The sequence below is a fragment of the Cryptotermes secundus genome, unplaced genomic scaffold (assembly GCF_002891405.2).
Source record: "Cryptotermes secundus unplaced genomic scaffold, Csec_1.0 scaffold629, whole genome shotgun sequence".
In the NCBI taxonomy this organism is placed as follows: Eukaryota; Metazoa; Arthropoda; class Insecta; order Blattodea; family Kalotermitidae; genus Cryptotermes; species Cryptotermes secundus.
Window position 1 is genome coordinate 388107 of NW_019744122.1, and position 13545 is coordinate 401651.

Consider the following 13545-nt stretch of genomic DNA (forward strand, 5'->3'; position numbering starts at 1 on the left):
TTTAGTTTCCACAACTTTTTGAGACACAACACCTGTTATCACTTATGTTGGGTTTCTATATTTATCAATCATGCAAAACAAAGCTTTCAGCTCCACGGTTGCACGTCTGTGGTATTATAACACTGTGGCTTACAATTTCAAGTATGGTCTTTAACCATACTGCCTGACCTGCATAACAAAGTAGGAAATCATATTTCAATGGGAGCATCTACTGGGCAGGATTTCCATTTTGACCCCAATAATGGGATGATAGTGAAGACGAAAACTAATGACTGCTCGAACAGGCTTACTGCTTAATGTATAAACACATCCGTGGTGGGAGCCTGGTATATGACACATTCACAGTTTAACATCATTACAAGGGAAGAAATGTTGGTCCAGCTAATTGAATTCAAGATCAAATGGAAGGCCAACAGCTTAACCCACAAGCTACCAAGACCTCTAGTGACAAGTAAAGAGATAAAGTTGGCAAAAAGGTTTTTGTGCATTTAACTAAGCACTAGAACCTGAAGATAAACAGGAGAGTGTAGAGGTATATACCAAACACTCCAAACCTTTCAAGATGAAAGGGAATGGTCAGATTCTCACTCCAGTCACATTACACCCATAACACAGCACCTCATAACCATCAGACAGGAGACTGGGTGAGCCTCAGCGTTCATCTGGATATGGTGGAAATGAGGAAATCTCTGTCCTCACCAAGACTTTAATCCCGGTTGTCCAGTTCACGGCCTACAGTCCATTCACGGAGACGAGAGAGTCCTCGTAAACAAATGCAAGCGGTATCTCCTTTGCTCTTTGAATGAAATCATGCAGAGATCACGTGATGAGTGTACCGTGGCAGGGGCTTCCAAAGTTCACTCTTCAGTCTCAATACAGGTTAACGTGCGTCCGAATGCAGTGAGTACACTGAAGTAACTGCGCACTTTGTCCACTCCTTGCTGTCAGGTGTGGCAACGCGAGGCTTGCTTTGTTTACACTAACTGTCTTGTCTCCGCAAATGGACTATAGTCATAATGACTGCACTACTGTGGCTCCTACTGCCAAGTATGATGAATGTATGATTTGAGGTTCTCACAGCAGTGGTTATGAAGAGNATCCACTCCTTGCTGTCAGCTGTGGCAACGTGGGGCTTGCTTTGTTTACGCTGTCTCGTCTCCGCGAATGGACTATAGTCATTATAATGACTGCACTACTGTGGCTCCTACTGACAAGTGTGATGAATGTATGATTTGAGGTTCTCACAGCAGTGGTTATGAAGAGTTTTATCTTCAGAGATATAATGCCATATAGTCTGTTGAGAAACAAGCAGTGTTTCAGAAGAACATGTCACCTGCTCTATGCTGGTTTGGCTTATTCTTCGACTCTGAAGATGGAGGCCACATGTTCCTCTGAAACATCAGCTCACTTTCAGTGGACTATACAGTTACAGCCTAAAAGAGAACTCTTCAGGTTTGACAAACATAACAACTGATGAAAATGTGCACTTACAACTTCTCTAAACTTTCTAGTCCCACAAACATCAATGCATTAATAACCTTCAGCCTGTTGCCATACATATCTCTGTAACAAAGAACATTTTAAAAGCATGTTTCTTGTTCACAGGATCTGTAATCTGACACCAATACAGTAACTGCGCTTTCTGAATGTGTTATTAACTTACAGCCTTTTCAAATTTGTTAAATTTGCAAATGCTTCATTATCAACTACATGGATATGGCTTCTGCTTAAATTCCTGCAAGAGAAAATTTCATTAATTAATTTTCCACACCATAAAAAATATTTAAATCATTAAATAAACAGCACACCAATCTAAAAATATTGTATCATCTTCTAATCTAAACACTGACATTCCACGCAAAATTCCACCTGCTTCCTCTATAGATATAATTTATTTTCTGTTAACATACAAAAGAGTCTATCTTTACACTTGTTCATGGTTGCAGAGAACATAAAAGGTACCAATACACAACTCAAAGTATTGTAAGGGATGGCTGTAACAATTTGTTTAGTTTAGTTGCATCACCATCTATACTCCACAGTATGTAAAACATAGAAAACAGAAACAAAATAACTGCTTGATATCTGACAAAAATTATTAGGAAAGAACACCACAGACAGCAGAGTGATAATGGTTAAATATGGAAGCTTTTGTTGTATAAAAATGGACATAACAAATACCAATATTTTTCAAATGGAATTCTGTACAATACTGAAGAAGTGCCAATGACATATATTTTGGAGTTCTACTATTACACTACAAAGCATCCATGAAACTATTAATACAGGGAAATTTGTAAAATTATTGATGTGTTCATGGCTCGAAGCATCACCACTACCGGCCGTCACTGGCCACTAAGCGCAGGTGAATTTTGTTGATGATTCAGTATACTTGATGGCCAATAATGTTTGAAATGAAGCAAAATAATTAACTAGAAGACCTCTACACAGCATTGCATTACATGGCAGGAAATGTGGCTCATGCATGGGAGTTTATGAATTCTCAGCAGTAGGCAGTAGTTATCAGCGCCATGAGCCATTTGTTCCCAGTTAATGTTGGTCAACAGTTTGGCACAACATAGTTCACAATAATTTAGAGCAACATGTATGACACCTAGGTGAAATATGGATCTGCTGGAAAGTGTTAGCAGAAATTTCAACATAAATTTTGTGATGAAAGAGTTCCCACAAGACAAACAATTTCATAATTTGGTGAGTAAACTTAGAACAACGGGAAGACAAGAAAATTAAACATAAGCACTGAATGCTTACTGAGGAGAAGTGATCTTTGTGATTGTTTCTTCTGGGGTTGTGTTAAGGACAGAGTTTACAGCAGTAACCCTTATAACCGATTACTCCCTTTTAATAATATTCTTTACCAAATTTATGTATACAACTAATTTTGTGATAACCATTGTATTTTTATAAGGTTTAATCGATTGTGAATTTGTAAAATTACATATATTACGCGTTATATTACACTATGCACTATATACAGAGCAGATGACGCAATATGGCGTGACTTGAGTTTTATAATTCTGGAGTTCCCCCGTTGCTTGGGGATGTATGATGTAAGCTTCACAAGTAGTTATTAATTCAGGACTTCCTCGAGAACTCAATCAGGACTGCTAGTCACTAGGTAGGACATCACCTTGGTAGTCTTTTAATATCATACACAATTCTTTGTGTCAGACAGACACATTCGTGTTCTCAAACAAAGACGTGTATCACGCACCTTGCCCAAAACAAAGGACTATATCAAATAATAGTTTCAGATATAGTTCAACCATGTAAAAGTGAAGTATAATAAAGTGTTGAAGATTTGTGAGAATGTTGTCTTTGGTTTGTGGACTCTGTTCTTGGAGCCAAGGCCCACTTAATGACCCTGAGAAAGATCAAGTGTTCACCAATGTGAGGTGGCGCCCAATTCTTCGGAGTCATTGTTAGGTGACTCATTGAGAGCAGCTGCGTCCACCTTAACCCAGTGAGTGAAGTTGTGTCCACCTTAACCAACTCTGTGAGTGGAGTGAAGTAAGTGTAAGGTGAGTGAGAGGGGGAGTGCAGTTGCACCTTTCAATAGAAGGACTGAAAGAAAATATTCAAAGGGAAATTTCAAATACTCCTGCAGAGAATATACAGAAGGTAAATCAAAACCTCTTCCACCAGCGCGAGGAATGTCTACATGTAGAGGGACAGCATTTTCAACACCTGTGATTTGTGAAGAAAGGTAAGGACTTCCTTTCATTCCAAATGTTATCAGCATGCTGAGTCATAGGCAAAATTCGCGTATGCTTCATGGCCGGCAGTGCATCAGTGACAGTAAGTGTGGAGCCGTGAACAGATCAACTTCAGTAAAAACAACCCTGTATATCTCTTATGATAATGAAGGTTTTTAAATGTCAAGCTGTAAGTAAGTCTACCCATCATAATGCTACTCACAGTTCTTGTAACAATGGCAAATGTGAGAATGCTTCCTGTGGCAAGTGTGTGATGTTGTTGTCAGAAAGGTCCCTGAAAAAAAAATCGTGAAATATCTCAGGGCAAGTTAACAAGGAAACAACTTACAACTTAGAAGACTAAACCTTATGTTGCTCCCACTATACGTAAATAAACTTCAAATTCAGTGGCACGTATAAAGGTGTCTGTACTAACAAGCTGTTACTTTGACCTAGAACTCACAAATGAAATATATCCATTGGAAAGTCTTGCAGATTCAACTCTTCAACTGAGAAGATCTTCCCACCTCCACCTCCACATTTCAATTTGAAGTCTCCTGCTGATCGAGAGCGAACCTTGGTGCATGCACACTGTGAAGGGCAATACAGGGACTGTTCCGAAAGTTCACTTTCTTGAACCCAAAGCAGTACGATCAACACCAAACTTATCAGTTCTTTCCTTGCGCGCTTCATGGTTTCTGACTAAACCGCATTCATTATCTTACGTCACAATCCATCTGCACAAAGAATGACATCAACAACAAAATGTAATTTAACAGCAATGAGTATGTGTAAGTGTAACATATACCGAAACAGAATAACGGTAAAACAAATTTGTTAATTATTATATCTCAGTTCTATCAGTAGCTAACACTATACTGTAACACAAGAGCCTGGTTCGTTTCAAGCCGATTAACGTTAACTTTAAGGGTTATTGAAGCACCTGTATTTACCTTTCATAAACTGATTTTATATAGTGCTGACCACATAACGTTACACATTACTTGTTTACCAACATGCGTCTTCGCATGACAGCAAAACAGTCTACGCCATATTGAAATATAATACCGAAATGGTATTGGTTTTTGTCCATTGGTTGTCTTCGGGGTAGAAGTTCATAACCTATGATGGTTCGTGTACTTTGTCCCATGGCCGCCTAATCTAAACTGTACCCCCTTTTGTTATTGGTCTATCTCGAGACCGCTCAAGAGAGAGAGAGAGAGAGAGACACATATACACACACACACACACACAGATATTGTACGAGACTCTCCGTTATAAAGTTATATATTACAAATTTTTACGAGTGCTTTTTCGAGGTCATTCGAGGTCTTCGAGACTATGAGTAGCGGAATTTAGACACATATTGTCGGATATTACTGATCGGTAGCAGCCGGGATAGCGCGGTATAGCGACTGGTTACGGGCTTGACGGTCGAGGAGTCGAAGTTCGAGTCCCGGTAGGACCAAAAATTTTATCCATGTCCTGACGGTCCTGACGGTCCTGACTGGCTCTAGAGCCCACCCAGCCTCCTATTCAACGGGTACCGGGCGCTCTTTCCCCACGGGTAAAGCGGTCGGGGCGTGAAGCTGACCACTCACCTCCAACTAGTGCCGAAGTCAAGTAAACGTGAATTTATACATCCACTTAATTAATTAACTAAACACAAGGACAACGTTACGTTCATTATTAATCGACAGATATTACTTTCTTCACTAGTCTTTAACATTGTAACATAACACAGCATATCAGCGTAGAAACCATTCATATTTAAAACGTACAATATAATTGTCAGTGACAGGTCATCTGACATGTGCTGAACAAAGGTAAAGATTTTGAGAAACGGCTATGTTGGCTACTCTTAACATAGAAAACAAATGAAATATCCACATCAGCGTATATTATTAGTTCGTCAGAAAGGTCAGAAATGTTCGAGGAGGATTGGGTTATCGGTTTATACAGTCTATATTACTTATGACATCGAGATTAGAAACTAGTGTGGTGTGTGAAGCGTTATTTTTGCTAGAATAAAATGAATACTTTTGCAAGCATAACAGCTGTCATCATGAGCTTCAATGTGAATATTTTGTTTCTTGGAGTTTTCTTATTTCAACAGTTCCTACCAATGGTGAATACTGTAGGTTAGTTGAAATAATTGTTAATTGTGAGGAAGAAAACCGGACAGTGTTAATGGTTTATGCAAATTGATTACCTTAATGTTATTGCAAACAAAAAATTGAACGTTTGAGTGTTTTAAAACAATTTTCTGCATACAAGACGTGAGTTGGACTCAACTATTTCAGTGTAAAATTAAATACGTGAAATAAATGATGCCAGAAGGTTTACACATAAAGAAAGTAACTTGATTAATTGAGACTAGCTCTTTCTAAGGGGCCCAGCTGAGTAGGTTTATCCTTCCCTATCCACCTGACGACGGAGACAGATCCAGTTTCCCGAAACGTCGTGTTTTTTTTTTGTCTTTTTCTTTCTTTTATATACCAGACGATGGGTGAAGTCCAAAATAAGCCAAAAGAAGAAAGTAACTTGGCTGACATGTATATGTATCTGGATAAACATTTGTAGGCAACCAGATTTTTGTTTCCTTTCAATATGCATAAAATAATGTTTGCTAACTTACATTTATAATATGCATTTAAGGCGAGCCCCTTCACACGGCCTAATAGAAGGCCAACATTTCATCATTACCTGCTCAGCTATTATACTATAGTCCATAATCATCCCAGGTAGAGTACGATGTAGTGTGCTCCACAGTGTTTTCATTAGTCACTACAGTTATGATTCAATAAATAGGTTACTGGAGTGACAAAATCGATCTGGCTTCTAAAAAACTTGTGGACATTAATCAGAAGTTTCATTTGCAGAAAGATATTTAATGTTTTCACTGATTGTTACTGCCTTTTAGTTCAAAACTATCCTATTCAGTAGAAGTGTGAAATTTTATCAAATTTCTCACAAAAAGAAAATAAATTGCCACTCCAGAGAAACTTGTATACAACTGTAGAAAGTGTTCATAGAAGAAGAAATTGTGAACTAAAGAATCAATTAAATGATAAAAACTGGAATCTTTTGTTTATGCACTTTTCAAGTGTGCTGATTACTATACTGCCAAAGTGACCCTCAAATGGTTTTTGTAACAACACTTATGTTATATATGTAATGACTGTCTGTCTCATAATGAAGGGGGACCGTATGAAGTGTATGTAGATTCAGTCTCATATGGCTGGATGACAACTGAAGACTCTCACTTTCATTTGATAATCATTATGTCCTTTTCAGCCAACAATTTACATACTTATGATGGTGTTTCAAGTATAGATATCATTGGAGCAGATGTATTCTTTGAAATCACAGAACCAGAGGAGCTGGGATACACCTACAGAATCAGGCCTGCTAAAGATTTTGGTGTACCACTTGTAAGTTAACAAAGAAATATTTTTAAGATACAAGAATAACAAAAATTTATTAGGACTATGGTTTTCTGGGATGTGACACCACATAGTTCGGTAGATGGATATCAGTTTTTCAGAGAACCTACTGCAAACCACTGTCATTAAATACTGGAATGAGTTATTGAGCTTGCTGGCACTCTTCAGTTAACTCACTTTCTTTTCTGGTTGAACAGAGGTTAATGATTTATCTGTTAAGAGTTTGCTCCACATTGGTTTATGCCAGGAAGTAAACCTTACAAGTTTAATGGATCTTTATCCTGTGTTTGATTTGTCACATGCATTTATTCACAGAATGAATCATTTTCTGGACGTGGTATTCCTCTTGTACCTGTGGAGCCTGCATGTGGATGTGGGTGGCCACACAATGCAGAGGAACTGGAAGGGAGTGTGGCACTGGTTGAACGAGGGTAAGTAAATGTTGTTCTCAAATATAACTGTATAACTAAACACAGGAGAATACCATACTGTGAAAATCAATCTTTGGCGAACTTCCCTGAAAAAAAAAATTAGAAAGGAGATTAACTTGGCACTTGCAAAAAAAAATGTACCAGAACTAATATACATTAATATATGTTTTTTTCACCACTTTTTTTTTCTGGATTTCCACGAGTCACTAAGTCCCGTTTTTCTCATGCTTTCACCATGCCATGCATCATGTATGTGTCTTTGGCTGTGCTGGTCTCTGCCAGTCTTCCTGGAGTGGAGGTTGGAATCCAGATTTTAGATGCAAATACTCATAAGGTGGGATTTTCATGTTTCCTTTGATGGGAGGTGGTGATGATGACAGAGAAAATTTAGAACTTTAAATGAGATGTGAACCATTATGGGGCATAGCCTTCCCCACATACACAGAGGTTTGACTTAGAGGTGAGTCAGGGAGAAGGTTAATGAAAAATCCACACTGGATTCAGGTGTTCTTAAACCTGGCACCTTCTGCACAGATGGCCAGCATCTTACCCCTACACTGCAAAGTGTCCTACTTTTATTGCTGCATGTAACAACTGCCTGCCATCCCTGTGTTGGTTTTTTTATTTTGGTTGCACTGTGAAGGCAGAATTATATTGTGTGTCCTGTGTATGAAAATGAAGCTGCCAAATCAAAATACACCAGAGATTGTATGAATGGAGACCACCTCTGTGGTCTAGTGGTCAGAGTTCCTGGCTAGAGATCCAGAGGTCTGGGTTCATTTCCCATCACTACCAGATTTTCTGAGGTAGTGGGTCTGGAATTGGGTCCACTCAGCCTTATGAGGATAATTGAGGAGCTATTTGAAGGAAATAGCGACTCCGGTCTAGGAAACTGAAATTAATGGCTGTCGGAATTCGTTGCACTGACCACACGATACCCTCTATTCGCTAAAGTTGGCACTAACTTCTCCAACAAGTGGCAGTCGCTTGATTAGTATAGTTCGCTTGCGGACTAAAACCACAGAGTTTGTTTTTGTTTTGATTGTATGAATGGTACTGATGTTATTTGTATGAGCAAAGGGCATGTATGCAAGTCTTGGGTAATGGGGCAGGACATTGAGAACAGTGTTTGATAGGTTCTCTGTCCAAGATTAGCTGGTGGATTAATTGAATTTCCATGTTTGGTAAAGTATTGTATTTGGATACATACAAAAACTATAATGTATTATCATCAAAGGCCTGAAGAAAATAAGGATTCCATTATGTTTCAGGGAGTGTTCATTCTTGAGCAAAACTGTCAAAGCAGAGGAAGTTGGAGCACGAGCAATAATTGTAGCAAACCAAGATCCTGAAAGTGATGAATTTTACATTGAAATGACAGATGATAATACATTTCGAGAAATTCACATTCCAGCTGGATTTCTTTTGGGAAAAAATGGGTATGTTGATTTTCATCTGTCATTCCCAAGCTGTGCAACAGACAAGCAGGGGTTGCATGGATGCCTGTGTCTCGTGACAGAATTATGAACTCCAAACTAAAATGTAATTTGTGTGTAGGATTAGAAACTGAAAACTGATACATTCTCTGTGTATTCAAGCTGTTCATTTGGTCCAGGAATGATGAAAGTATTAACTTCATAAAATGCTTTCCAGGTGTGGTTTGTAGCAAAAGCAGTTGTCAGCTTGGGAATAAAGTTTTCTTTTACCCTCTGAATTGTCTTTCTGCATTACTGTGGTGGACTGCTTTCCTTTCTAAGTGACATTTTTTCAGGGAACGAAATCCTCTTTTCATATGAGAAAGGTCAAATGTCATGTCAGAGAAACTTTACTAAAGATTGACTGGTGTTATTTCCAGTTATACATGAGAAACTGTTTCCATGATCATCTTGGAAACTGATTGAGCATAGACTACAAGAGTCTTCTTAAAGAAATCACAAATTAATGAATAAATGTCTGCCATATGTAGCATGCCTGTTTGAAATTTGAGTTTCATGATACACTGGTAAAGAATGAAAAACAAAAGCAGAAGTAGTCTAATTTTTCTTTGCCCTTGTTATTTACACTTCTGTATGAGTTTTCACTTTGAGTTCTGTCAAGTATAACAAGCTCAAACATTACCCACAGACAAGCTTTATGACACAATTCCTCTGTAAGCCTACCCTTTTTACTGTTGCAGTTTTGAACATTTTTACTATAGGATTCTGATGATGGTGTATAACATACTGATATATTGGGTTTTTGGACTTCATCCATCATCCCGGTTTTTAAGATAATTAATAAAAACACGACGTTTCGGAAATTGGATCTCTTTCCGTCCTCAGGTGAAGGAAAACACCTATTCTGTTGGGTTCGTTAGAAAGAGCTAGCCTCAATCACTGGACCAGGACGGAAAGAGATCCAGTTTCCGAAACGTCGTGTTTTTATTAATTACCTTAAAAACCGGGACGATGGATGAAGTTCAAAAACCCAATATATCAGTGTGTTGAACATTTTTATTTATGATTCTCATAGGCAAGAATATTGTCACATGTATGGACTGACTATAGGTGGAGTTTGGATTGGTTTTCAGATTTATTGGACCCTTTGATACACTGTGTGACTACCCTTTACAGTTCAGGCACACACTGTGTACGCAGTCATATCTTCACTAGCCATTGCTTGATAGCTGCTTCCAGTGCTGGACATTCCACTTTGTCTGTTGTTCCTGAATTGTTCCTGGTCTCAGTTACCAGCTTCTAACGGCAACAGCTCATGATGACTGAGCCCCATCAGTCTTCTAACTAACTCACCAACCAACTTTTCACTGATTCCATTGACTAACTCCACTCCACTGGCTGTCTGGTTGTTAAATTGCCGCTGGCCCTCGCCACCACAATGATGGCTAACATGTCCTAGTTATGACATCTCTGCATGGACTGCAGAAAACACTGCTCCTCTCTTGCTGTGGAATTGTTGCTTTCACATCTGTTAGCAGAGCCATTGCTTAGCAACAGGTTTACATGATGTATTGCTCTCTCCTTAAGGATATTCATTCTGAATGGCTCACAAGTGTACTATAATTTCTTCTTTTCTGAGGGCTGTGCTGTGATCGACCTCGCTTCCCTTCCCTGTAGCTCGCTTCCTGTGGTGATTACTCTCAGACTGCTCCTTCCTCAAGGCCACTCATCCCAAGCAGTTCCTTGATAAGGTGCAAGCCAGTCCAGGTGTACCACCATCATCTTAGTTCTTTCCCTAGGGCTGTGCTTTAGGCATCTCTTCTTTTGTTTTAGAGGGGGACCAACCCTTCCACAATGTCCAGCCACCTCCCATAGCCCAGTTGAAGACCCGACTATTTGCTCTTTGATCCACAATTCAGCAGTCTACCTGAAGATTCTGCTGGATGCCTTCTTCCTCAGACATAACTGTCATCTTGCTCCACAGTCCTTTAATCCAGTGTTGTGTTCTGGGACCTTCCGTTGGTCCTTTATGACTGCATCCCTTATGACATGCAGGAATGGCACAGCGGGTCTTCTGTCTGTGGGCAATGACCGACTTACCCACCATCACCCTGAATCTGTTACCTCAGTTGTTGGCAGCTCCCTACAGCTAGATGCTGGCCCTCCAGTGCTCTGATAGTTTCCATCATGGCCTCTTGCTTAGGTATTTCCTGATGCTCTGACTCAGACTCTGTTTTTTCTGGATTTGCTTCCAAATCTGTGGCCTCAAGTCGTTTCTAGGACAGGCCTTCATCATGGCCTCTATCTTCTCTTGACTGGCCTTCATTTTTGCCATCAACTTCTCATGATGAGAGGCCATCTTTGCTTCCAGGCTTTCCTGATTGGCAACCATCTTTCCCAGCATCTTTTCTTGATTGGCGTCAATCTTCGCTTACATCGTTTTCTGCATGGCAGGCATGCCAGTATTTCTTCCATCTTCATAGTGTGGTGACATAGCTATGTACTGCAGTCTCCAATCCAACAATTCAGTCAATCCAATCCCAGTTGTCATGTGATTTTAGTGTGACTGTAGATGGGTTTTGGATTGGTAATGAGATATATTTGACTCTTTGATACAGACATGACTACAGTTCACTATTACACACACAGTGGTGTCCACAATCGTGTCTTCACTAGCTGTTTTTTGGTAGCGGCTTCAAGTGGCAGGTGTTTACCTTCTTCTTTGGATTCCTGAACTACTGTCCCCAGCCTCAGCTACCAGCTTCTGACAGCAACAGTTCACTAACTAACTCCACAACGAACTCTTCACTGACTGACTCCACTTTCAGATTTACTTTACGACTGGCTGTTTACCACCAATCAGTTTGTCTTGGCACCAAGCCCCTTGAGGCTCACAACCAGAAATTTGTTATCCAACTGAACCTTTGTGGACATAGTTCTTATGTAACATCCTGCTTGATGAGGGGATGGGTTTGCTTCTGACTAACTCATTCTGCTTATAACATATCGGATTGGAGAGTGTAGAAAACACTGCTTCTTTGTTGCAGTGAAATTTTTGCCCTGAAATTGTTGATTTGATGTCTTTTGGTGGAGCTGTTGCCTAGCAACAGCTGTTGCTTGTTTCACAGTCATTGCCTACCAACAGATCTACATGCCACAATATATATACATATATATATAAGGGAACATCTTACCATATTTTAATCATATGGTGCCTTTGCCAAAGAAAGCATTTGTAATAAAAATCTTGCAATATTTCATATTATACTGATGAATGTAAATACCAAACACATTTGAAAATGTTCCTTCCAAGCTGAAGACGCTTTCTCTAGAATTCATTTTGAGTTGTGTTTTCATATCCAGGATACATTTTTGTTCCATATAAGTTATGAAGGAATTTGTGTAAACCAATATCAGAATAAAATATATTCTGATTTGAGATGTTAAGAGTTCTATGCTGGTGAAAGGTGGTCATGTGAGTCCATGTAGGCTCATACATGATTACCAATTTTTTTTTGGATGAACCAGCTGCCTCTATCTTGTACCCTATTGACTTATTCTCATATGATGTAATTTGTTTTTCTGTTTCTGCAGATACATGATTAGAAAAACCTTGGAAAGGCTGCAGAGGAGATACGCTTTAATCAACATTCCAGTGAATTTGACATATGTTCCAGTGAATAAAATCAATCAACCACCATGGTTGGGATGGTAATACGCACCTGCTGGTTACACATCTGCTAGTCAAAAGAGTTTTCTCAAATTGTAAATTGTACAAAACACAAATTACAGTGGCAGACTTGCAAACAGTGCTCAAAATGTTATGCAGTCCATCTTGCCCCTAAGAAGTATCATGAACTCCCATATTTTATTTGAAGTGTGTGATGAGATTGCTGTGCGTGACCATGTATGGAATTTAATGGAAGACTGTTCATCAGGGTCTTTGTGTTGACTTGAAGAGGCTTCCAGAATTATGGTTATAGAGTTTTTACTTTCTAAGAAATGATTACCCATTGCTCATATTAAATTATCATGTTTGTGGGAATCATTTATTTAAAATATAACTCTAAATCCTCTCATTTTTGTGAAGGCATGTTCACTCACTCATGTACATACATTACTAGGTATATGTATACAAACGCAGCATGCAGTGCAGCTTTCTGTGTGGTTCCTGGGTTAACCAATCTTATTGCATGTCCTTGCGTTACTACACGACATACAACTTCTTTATTAAAACCATCACAACAGAACTATATCAAGGTCAGTGCCTAGTTTGGCTCTGCTACATGTTTCGGCTATTAAAAGCCATCATCAGGCAAATACATGGCCAACATATATACAACCACTGAACTGCAGTACTAATAAAATTTGATACAATAATATTAATTATATTAAAATACTTGGCATAAATATGTAATAAATTAGATTATATAAAACAAGAATAAAATTTTTCGATTGATGCTTTACATCATCGAGTCAGTCGTTGGTTTTTGTGATTTTGTTGTGTTCCCATGGA

The 13545-nt window shown here is 38.9% G+C and overlaps 2 protein-coding genes across 4 annotated transcripts in view; one reads left to right on the forward strand and one right to left on the reverse strand.

Moving 5' to 3' along the window:
- Positions 1-4759, reverse strand: part of LOC117282027 (adhesion G protein-coupled receptor A3) — a 50351-nt gene extending 45592 nt beyond the window's left edge. For 2 of the 3 annotated variants that reach the window (XR_004514116.1, XM_023870071.2), the window contains exons 1-5: positions 4670-4759; positions 4180-4453; positions 3940-4011; positions 1664-1735; positions 1492-1563 (exon numbers count right to left, since the gene is read on the reverse strand). Coding sequence is in view for 2 of the 3 variants with exons in the window: in XM_023870071.2 (XP_023725839.1) it covers positions 1492-1563; positions 1664-1735; positions 3940-4011; positions 4180-4409 (446 nt within the window). In the remaining variant the exon portion in view is untranslated. The remainder of the gene's footprint in view (positions 1-1491; positions 1564-1663; positions 1736-3939; positions 4012-4179; positions 4454-4669) is intronic. The other variant, XM_033755477.1, reaches the window with a different exon arrangement.
- Positions 4760-5552: 793 nt separating this feature from the next.
- LOC111874515 (PRADC1-like protein) lies at positions 5553-13266 on the forward strand. The gene is made up of 5 exons (XM_023870081.2): positions 5553-5857; positions 7014-7150; positions 7478-7593; positions 8865-9032; positions 12624-13266. Exons 1-5 carry the CDS (start codon positions 5749-5751, stop codon positions 12742-12744), a joined length of 651 nt encoding a protein of 216 aa, XP_023725849.1. The 5' UTR covers positions 5553-5748; the 3' UTR covers positions 12745-13266.
- Positions 13267-13545: the final 279 nt, after the last annotated feature.